The sequence below is a fragment of the Haemaphysalis longicornis genome, unplaced genomic scaffold (genome assembly GCF_048455015.1).
Source record: "Haemaphysalis longicornis isolate Haplotype H1 unplaced genomic scaffold, Haemaphysalis longicornis Haplotype H1 scaffold_7, whole genome shotgun sequence".
Classification (NCBI taxonomy): Eukaryota; Metazoa; Arthropoda; class Arachnida; order Ixodida; family Ixodidae; genus Haemaphysalis; species Haemaphysalis longicornis.
In genome coordinates, this window is record NW_027526422.1 from 153,872,540 (window position 1) to 153,882,719 (window position 10,180).

The 10,180-nt window shown below is 47.9% G+C and overlaps 1 protein-coding gene across 1 annotated transcript; it reads right to left on the bottom strand.

Moving 5' to 3' along the window:
- Window positions 1–1,239: 1,239 nt before the first annotated feature.
- On the bottom strand, window positions 1,240–10,154 carry Rpl22 (Ribosomal protein L22). The gene is made up of 4 exons (XM_077679224.1): window positions 10,077–10,154; window positions 9,645–9,842; window positions 5,367–5,488; window positions 1,240–1,421 (listed from the first exon to the last, which is right to left on the bottom strand). The coding sequence occupies exons 1-4, from the start codon at window positions 10,083–10,085 to the stop codon at window positions 1,274–1,276; spliced, it is 477 nt and encodes a 158-aa protein (XP_077535350.1). The 5' UTR covers window positions 10,086–10,154; the 3' UTR covers window positions 1,240–1,273.
- Window positions 10,155–10,180: the final 26 nt, after the last annotated feature.

Below are 10,180 nucleotides of genomic sequence, written 5' to 3' on the forward strand. Positions count from 1 at the left end.
ATCAGAAAACTGCTTGCTATATTGCATTCCCCAGGGTTCATAGTATTGGAAAATATGAAGATTACAGTTTTGCAGCTAACACTGTTTTGTCTATTGTTTGGGCGAAAATGGTTAATTATCTCTAATTATCTCGGGAACTAATTGACCTAGTGCAAAAATAGTGGCATATTTTAAATCAGTGGAGAAAAAATAGCAAGACTGGCAAGTTTCACAGAGTTTACTTGAAAATTAAAGAACTTGTTTTAAGACCAGCGTCCCCCCTTAACGCCAAGTGCTGTGCTCCCACGTGATTATGGTTGCCCTGCTAGGTGATAATGGTAAGTACCTTCCGGTGCTGTTTTCACTCGCAATTTCTACCGTGCATGCAACTTAGGTACCCATTTCCCAGAAGAAAAGGTACGCATTAGAACTGAGCAACTACAATAGGTATGTTTGAAACAGTGGGATCCACAACTGAAAAAATGTGACACCACCACTCTCCTAACAGGGTGCAAAGTCCTGACACAAAGCGATACATGAAGCAACACCAGTAGAGAAACGAGGTGCCCATACAGTGACTGCCAACTGCACCCAGTAACTGATACTGTTGCCACCCGTCCAGAACAAGGGAAAAGAAAGGCCATCAGGCGCATCTGACAATGCAAGCCCCTCTGCCGAGTCCCTGTTCCCTCCCCCTCGGAGGAGCTTTGGAGCGAGCCCGCGCAACCTGGTAGCAGCAGCCGCTCCCCTTTGGCCTACTGGGAAGGGGGCCCAGCGTTTCCCAGGGGTCACCACACGGAGGCGGGAGCAGCAGGGGCCAACCATGAGGACCCCGGACCCCCGACTTCACTTGGCATTATTGCTCCTCCCTCGCCCAACCCTGGGGGCTGCTCCTCCAAAGCTCCCTCAAAACAGAGACCTTTCAGCTAATGACCACCCGCGAATGTCCCTCCGACTGCTGTAAGCAGGGTAATCTCTGTGGTGCACACTATAGCAGCCCACAATATTACGAATGTTGAAGCGAAGAATGGATAGAACTTGGAGCAGCTTTCAGATTCAAGCACGAAGGCCACTAGTGATCTGTCACGCTTTTGTTTGCCAGTCATCAGCCGGTTAGCTACCCACGACACACCGACTAATCGCCCCACCCAAAGCCGCCTTCAATTGCAGGCTCCATTTGGGTGAAAACGTGCCCGGCTAAAATGCCAAAACAGAGAGGGAGCGAGAGAAGAAGGAAGAAGAAGAGTGACAGGGCGTGCCTGTGGGGAAGGAGATGGGGGGCCCCTTTATTAGCTCAGTCGTTGTCCTCGTCGTCCTCCTCCTCCTCGTTGTTGATCTGGAAGTAGCGCAGCTCGAAGGCGTCCTTGGTGGTCGCCACCACCCGCAGCCAGTCCCGAAGGTTGTTCTTCTTCAGGTACTTCTTCGTCAGGTACTTCAGGTACCTGCAGCATGGGTGGTACGCACGCTATAAAGTCTCCGTGCATCAGCAGGTCACTGGAAGCCTCCCGTCTGCCATTAAGGTTTGCTTCAATTGCGCAATCTAGACGGCTGCATGCAATGCCATGTGAACCCGAGTGGCACAACATGGCCCAGTAGCTGTTAATGTCAAGCAGGTTGAAAACTACAGTCCATGCTGCATCCATTGCCGAGACACCTGGTTGCCACGACTTCACTACCAGTGCTGCATGTTCAGTTACTGCAACATGATTGATTGATTGATTGTAGGGTTTAACGCGCCGACGCAACGAAGGCGATGAAACGCGCCGTAGTGGAGGGCTCCGGATTAATTTTGACCACCTGGGGATCTTTATCGTGCGCCGAAATCTCGTACACATGGGCGTTTTTGCTTTTCGCCTCCATCAGAAAAGCGGCCGCCGCGGCCGGGAATCGAACCCGCGACCTCGTGCTCAGCAGCGCAACGCCTTAGCCACTGAGCCACCGCGGCGGGTTACTGCAACACGAGTAAAATTGCACTTTACGGGGCCCAGTCTCAATCACAATCAAATTAAAATGCGAAAAAAAAAAAAAAAAAAGCACACTGTTTTTTGCCCCTTGACAATCTCTCGCTGCCGGGTTCTGTAATGACTCCAGAGATAAGCACACCACAAATCTTTTGTTTTAGACCACATTGAGGCTGCATGAAACTCATTACCGCGCTACATGCTTGAGAACAGCTGCCCTCACATAATCCTCATTCAATTGACCTCACGACTAGCATCCTCGTGTTGGGTGGTTCTCCACTTTTATGATAAAGGACATTTCGGATAGTGTCACTTGTTGACAGGCCTTGTAACAGCCCTTAACTCTGTCCTTACCGTGCCATAGGCCACTAGGTTGGTGAGCCCTCAAAAATCCACAACTTGGTGTACAGCGTCGATGCATACATGGAATCATAGCATAGGAATGTGGGAACAACTTGTATATCTTAGATTTCGTAAAATAAATTTTAGGCCCAGCACAATCGCCTATGTATCCTCCTTGGACCCGAGTAATGACTTAGTAAAAAACCAGTTAGTTTTTTTTAAATAACTGAATTTACCAGAGTACAGGGATGATTCTGATGTCATTCTTTGTGTTCTATGACATTTCATTAAAAAGTTATCAGATGTGCAATATATTGTAACGTTACGGGGCATAGTGGTGGGCAATACCACTCGGCGCCATTACAATATTGCACCCCGAGACTAAGTTGTCAAAAAAAAAAAAAAAAACATGGACCATCATGTTATAAACAGTGTGTGCAGCATTGTGTTGTGTATGCGTGCATATGTGTGCCTCACTGTTTTGGCCGAAGATAAAGAAGCCGATCGGCCATAGAAAGTCCGTCCTCTTCTTGACATCATTACAAACGTCTGCTTCACTCTTCAGTGCTCACCAAACATCTGCGTTGATGAGCAAATTATTCCCTTCAGTAGGTAAGTGCCCAATGAAGCAGTTCTTGGAAAAAAAAAAAAAAAAAGATAGGCCTGAAGAACTTTAGCTTGGCAAGGTCTCGAAGCCTTGTCTTAGATTTTAAAATTTTTTCAGGGGAAAGGAAGCCTCACACAAAAGAAAAAATCCCGGGCCTGTGAAACTGGGACAGGGGCGAAGCATGCAGTGTATATAAGTGCATTCCTGGTGCCTTGGCATTTTTGTCCACGGAGATTAAACCACTGGAAGGTAGAGGTATACAGCCTTGCTGTAAAAGTCTCTTGTCTTTGAAGGACAAGCTCTCTAATGCAAGGCGTAAACAAGTGTTCCGGTGCTTTTTAAGAACGTGTTACAAAGCGCTCCAGCGCAATTTGTAAACAAGTGTCCCGGTGTTGTTTTAGTATGCGTTACGTTCTAGCGCAAGGCGCAAACGAGTTACTTGATGTTTTAGTACCATGACTACATGAACCAACGCTCACGACGACTACATGAGACGCCAACAGCCCCATCCCCTAAGGGGCTTTACCCCTAAAAACATGGAATCGGTGCTGCTTGTCCCCATTGCTGCAATCCTCTAAAGAATTTCGACGGCCAGTGATGTCCTGTACTGGGGCGAAAAATTCCCATTTCTCGGTTAAGAAATTCCCTATTTTTAGCATAGTTTCCACGCAGGTTTCTCAAGAATTCGCTGCAAAATTCCCTGCGTCGTATTTCTGCAACTGACAGATCCTTACGTGGCATGCCGTTCGGTTTTCGGCGTTAGCCAGAGCCACGTAGGCCTACTTTACGTAGCCTTCCGGACACAGACTCCATTCAGAGAATGAGAGTTTCAGCGTGAACTAAATTCTGCTACCTCTGCCACTCGGCAGTCTGACTCTGGTACTCTGGTGCCATTTCTTGTTGGCTGCGAGTACGCGGACTGAAGCGCACCCGAAATACTGTTTTGTATATTGCGCAGCCCTTCAGCCGCCACCGCTTCGCGCTTCACTAGCTCTTCCTCATGGAGTGTTCTTTCTTCTATGCTCACTGCTGTTTTATGAACTGTATAGGAAGCGCTCTTGGATGCTTGTAGCTTGCGGGAACACGACTGCGGACATTTGAACACAAATCCGACGAAGCGTTAAGGAAACTTCTTGAAAGAAAACAGTTATAAATGATCCGGAGTCCGGTTACTGACATTATTTTTCTTTTTTACTCCACGAATCCTAAAAATCCCTCCATCTATTAAAGATTCCCATTTTCCCTCTTGGCCACAATTACAGATAAAAATTCCCCGGAAAAGGGAAAATTCCCCACAACTAAAGAGATTTTTTATTATTTATTTGCAAGAAAGGCCCCTAATTTCAACAAAAAGAAAGAGCAAATGATTCACAGCAATGCTACATGTCTGCAGTAGCTCAAGAGAAAGAAAAAGTTTTGTGGACGCCCTCAAAATCGGCCATGTTCCCGTGGTACGACAGATTAACGCAAGTCACGCACTAAAGTTCCAATGGTGTCAGTCGGGAACTAAAATGCTTGCAGTGTGGAGTAAGGTAAACCGTGCTCCGTGACCCACACTGATTGGGTAGATTGGTATGCTGTATGCTTGTAAAAACATTTAAGTCATTAAATAGATCAGAGCTACTAACAAGTGCTTAACACCGTGCGAGCCGTTTTTGGCACGCTAGCATTCATAGCACTGAAGTACCAATTTTAAATCTGTGTATCAAGCAAGGTGCAGCAAATTCGGGACCCATTTCTACACGCCTCTGACCACATATCGGCAGGCGGCAATGAAATGCTACTTCACACGTTTGGTAAACAGGTGGAACAACTGCTGCTGAGTGGATAAAATTTTTTTTTTGCCTGCAAAGTACTTGGGAGAACATTTAAATTGAGCACACTGAGGAAAAAATTAACAACAAAAAAAAAAAAAACCAAGTACCCTTCTGTCCAAACAAAAAAAATGTGGGAAAGCAAAGCTTTCCATAATCAATGCTAACACCTAACAAACCAACTCAGAAGCGAGTACCTGTTTCTTATCGGGACGGTCTACTGCACGGCAATTGTGCTCTCTACTGCTTACTGATATGGGCATCCTACGACTTTCCCTAGCTTTCAACCATCGTCGTCCTTAGACCAGGGCACTTTCTAATTTTGCGCGTCCATGCACCCCCTCTCCAAATCGCACGTGCTTCGACCATGCCAGAAAATGCAACGGGACAGATGCCAGCTTCATAACACGAGGGACGCACGCATTTTAACCACGGGAAGCATTCTTTTTTTTTTTTCCCCACACAATCATCATCCTCGTCAGAAAACATTAGCTTTCCTGCAGTATGTTTTGGGTGGACTACAGACTACATCAGCGAGAGGTTAAAAGCTTCGCTTAAAAAAGAGAGAAAGAATTTTGGTGGGTTGCACAACAGCTGATGGCCACAAAAATTAAAGCCAAAGGGTTCTACGGCGTCTGACGCCCTTGATAGAGCAGCACTTGCCTCTTGGAGAAAGGGACCTCAGCGGTGACGAAGACCTTGCTCTTGTCCTTGTCGACGATGATCAAGTTCGACAGGTTGTTGGTCTTGCCGTTGTACTTTATGCGCTCGCGCAGGTAGGTCTCCTGCAACAGAAATGAAGGGGCATCAGCACCATGACGTCCATTCACGGCAAGACCAGGGCTCCATCAACAGGCTTCCCACCTATGGCTATCCCATGTCAAAGTTACTGAAGTATACTCCAGCTGCTCCCCACAGGACCCATGTATCAAAAACCGGTCCAAGATTGGCCCCCTACACTTGGGGGCAAACTGACTAGACTGCCATCTGTGGACAGGAAGTAGTGGTAGCACTCAAGGCTGCTGCCATAAGGTGTAAGAGAAAAACTGTAGAAAAATTGCGCTACCAGCTTCGCACTTTTTTCTGTGCACTCAAGGCGACGTAGCGTGCAGGGCGAAAGAAAAATTCTACTCTTCTAATTAATTGTCACACCTGTAAATTATCAAATACTTGCACATTCAGATCAACTTTTTTTCCTCAAAACCAAAATTCTAGTGCTGAAAGAGGTGAATGTTTCCTAATTAAGTAAATGCTTAGCAAAGTCCAGTTTTTGTTGCCTGGGTTGTCCTTTCCAAGCATGCGCCTGCTGTCACCAACAAGCAGCATTCTGCCAGCGTACCGTTCGCAGGTGTCATTTGCTGCCTGCTTCCGTGCAGCCCTCTGAATAATATCCCATGGCACAAAAACTAGTAGTTGGACAGTTGCACACAAAGCACTTCCATGTTCAAAGTCAAAGGAGGCCACAGAGTTTCCTCTCGTACACAACAATCGAAATGCCACCCAAAATTCACCTTTCCACGTGCCCACTAAGCACGACGCCCTGCCATGTACACTTGCCGCTCAAGTTCAATGAAGCAGGGGTGTTTGCGTGGCCAGCATTCTGATGCAAAGTTTTCCAAACTGGTGTGTATCGGAGAACTCCGCCCCATGTCAAACCAACCCATGCTCAGCTGTTGAATCTTCCCACCTCATCCTCCAAGTTCCCTGTACGCCTCTAATGTGAAACCTGGGGAGGAGCGATGTAGAGTATAGGTGCTATTCGTTGAAAAGTTTAGCAATCAATTTCTTCGCCAGGCAACACTGGAAACAGCCACAGACATGGCCGATGCGCCAAGGACATGGCGCGGCTTGGGCCACTGCGCCCGCCTCTGCGTCATCGGGCCACTGTGTCATCTGCTCTGTTTCAATCCGATTCTAAACAGTGGCGTCAACAGAGGTGTTATTAATCGCACTCACATTGAACTCGAGGGAATACTGTGCGTTTGGTGAGATAGAGTTTGTAACGTGAAACAGTCATGTGTTTCACAGCCGTGCTTAGCATGGACAAGTACCGCCATTCCGCGGAGCCAGACGTAACGGGTGACGGTGCACCACGGCCCAGCTAGAGCGGCGGCGGCGGCGAGAACAATAAAGCCCCGTCTCGACGTGAAGTTCCGCCACCAACGCACGCACTCACACGGTTGCATGGAGAAGAGGGGTGCCTGATCTGCAAGCCGTGCGCACAACATCGCCTAGCAACAGACGCTTGGCCACAGATATGGTGGCGCACAGTTGGTTGCCTGCATGCATTTCACGCCATTGTATACCGGCTATATAAGTATTCTTCACGCCTTGGCATTTTCCCCCACGGAGATGAAACCGTTGGGGGGTACAGGTATACAGCTTTGCTATACAAGTCTCTTGCCTTTGAAGCATGAAGCGCTCCAGCGCGAGGCGTAAATGAGTTTCCCGGTGTTTTAGTACCGCGACTACATGAGGTGATGATTACAATGACGACGACAGGAGACGCCAACAGCCAAAGCCCCTGAGGGGCTTCACCCCTGAAAGATGATGCACCAGACCATGCCCACAATCGCTTCTGAATTCACTGCACGGGGTCAGGCTTGCCACAACTCGCACAAAGGCAAGCAAGGGCTGGGCAGACTAGAGGAAAGACGCGAATGAGAGGAAGCCCACAGAACCGTGCTGCTACAGCACTTAGGGTCTGTGCCATGCGACTGAATTAGAAGAATCAAAGTAACTGTGGTCCCGTTGACTACAACAAAAGGGAGTGAAAACTGCACGAGCATTCAACGTCATCCGTATTGCTAAAAAAAACTGACGTTTATCAGCGAAGTGACGCTGCAGATGCTGTCAAAAGACTGTAGTCTTCTGCCACAAAAATGCCTCTTCTCTTTCCTGATTGATTGATTGGTTGTGGTGGTTTAACGCGCCGACGCTTCACAGACTGTGAGACACGCCGTAGTGGAGGGCTCCAGGTTAACTTTGACCACCTGGGTATCTTTAACGCGCGCCAAAATTTCGAACACAGGTGCTCTCGCTTTTCGCCTCCATCAGAACTCTTCTCTTTCCTGCTCCAATGAAAAACATAGTGGAGGTTTGCTCAAGTAAATTCAATTTTCCCGCATTCCACAGCTCGCGCACTCTCCACTGCAACCTTCCGTTACCGTTGCACTTCTTGGAATGCTACCGTAAGGGCCAGTCACGTGCGAGGGCCTTTTGTATTTTTGGGTCAAAACATTTTTTTCAAGGCGTACTTTTTTACTTGCTATCACAAAAATCAAGCAGCATTGTACTTTTGGTTACAAAAAAAAAAAAAAACCTGCAAATATCACTTACATACCAATGCTTGGCCACAAATATGCCTATTGTTTTCTTTTTGCAGAACAATGTTGACAAGTGTGACGTGTTTCATTTAGTGGTTTGAAAAGGCTTTGCCGACACAAACCTCTAATTCAATAACTGTGCCAAGTTTTGGCTTACTGGCTGAATAGACGACCCGCGCGACGTCTGCAACAGCTCACATATTACTTGGAAGGCTGCACAGAAACAGGCAGCAAATGACACCAATGAAAGGCACTCTAACAGAAAGATACCTGTTGACACATGCTCGGAAAGAGCAAACCATGTCGCTACCGTGTAAAACCCCTTCACAATCATCCTTGCACGCCCTGTGGCATGTTTTGTTGCTAACTGAACCTCAATGGCAATGAATTGATGGGGGTCGCAATGTGCTCTGCAGCCGTCCAAACCTGACAAAAAAGCTCGAACTGTAAACCGTTACACGGCGTGGCATCCAACAGGAGACCTAAGAAGAAATTGGTCTTGCACTGCACATCCACCAGAAGGCCTGTTGTGTGCAAGTCAGCGCTACTCTACATAAACCATGTTGCTGGAAATGCAAATTAGTTCCATGTTCTAACTGAGATTTCAAGAGTTGAGGCAGCACCTGGGTTATAAGGTGCATTGTTGAGGAGGGCTGGTGCAATGTATACCCCACCTGCTTGCACGTATGTATAAAGAAGCAGGAATCAAACCAGGTAAACTCTCACTCAGAAGCGCAACACCGCAGCCACTATTGAAATTGGTCTCTGAATTTCAGCGGCCAAGAACAGACACGCTCGATCACCAGGAAACTGCGGCTGCCTCCAAGCAATTTGGAAAGCAGCCACCCGGCACTACATAGGACTAAAAGGAAGCCCGCCATCAGCTGATATGCCCTTCAACATGCAGGGTTGCTGTGTAAATAGTGTTCCGGACGATTCGCCATCTTCCAAACGATCCTCGGCCCATTATTTCTCCCCCTCCCCCCACTGCACATGGTACGCCTACTGATGTACCGCAACTGAAACTCAATATGAAACTGATGTTCCATATGTTGCCACCAAGCCAGTAGAAGTGCTACCCAAAATTCATCCATTCATCCACTAAGCACGACGACCTTATCTTTACTAAGGGGAATAGCCTCTCCTGTCGCACAACAATGCGTCACTCCACATGGTAGCGGCTTATTCCATATGATTTCGATGGCGGCAGCTTTTTCAACGAGGCAAGCTAAGAAAGTTGCCGCCCTCAAGATCAGCCGGTGTAGGCGACCACATTCCCCGCAGCATCTGATATAGATTTCCTATTAAAGAACTATTACCTCAACCTGAGACGTGCAGTGGCTCCAGGCCACTTACGAACTCAAGTGAGATGCGAAAGTTGCAATAGAGAACACAACTGTAAAAGCACGTTTTTAAACAAACGATGAAATAGCCTTCAGAAGGCTTTCGGTCCCAAACCTTGCTTCTATCTGCGAGACAAGTTCGCACGTTCCCTTTAACAGGCCGCCGTAAAAAGCCACAACGCAGGTAATAGACGACACTCATTGCAAATCGACGCGAAACCCAGCTGCCGAACAGAGCCAGGCTCAGAATACGAGCGAAGGTCGGCACTTACAAACTCTGCCACTTTCATGATGCCATCCTCGACGGGGTGTGTGCAGTCGATGGTGAACTTGGTCTGCACCTTCTTTTTCTTGCCCTTGCCTTTCGCCTTGGTGGGCCGTTTCGCGACAGCCTTGGTGGACACCTTGCTGGCGGCGGCCTTGGAGGCCGTCTTGGCGGCCGGCTTGGCGGCTGCCTTGGGTGGCTGTGTCTGCGTGGGATCATGGCACCGCGCCGGTGAGACGGCATGCACGCTTAGGGCTAGCCAGCAGTCAACGTGGTTGAGACAGATCACTCGCTCGGAGAGAAATCTGGGCGCCCAACCATTACAATCTAGTTCGGGACATCGCACAAGATGTTCCGAAGCATAACTGTGAACAGATCGCAACAAAAGAACGCTCAGAAACACAATTTAAAAGCGTATTTTTAGAGAACACGAACTCACCACGGCCATGTCTGTTGCTGTACACGTTTAGAAAGACCGGCGATCGGGACGCCACGCAGCACGGGCAGAAAAAAATTCCTGCGCCAGGAACACTGTCTAAAATT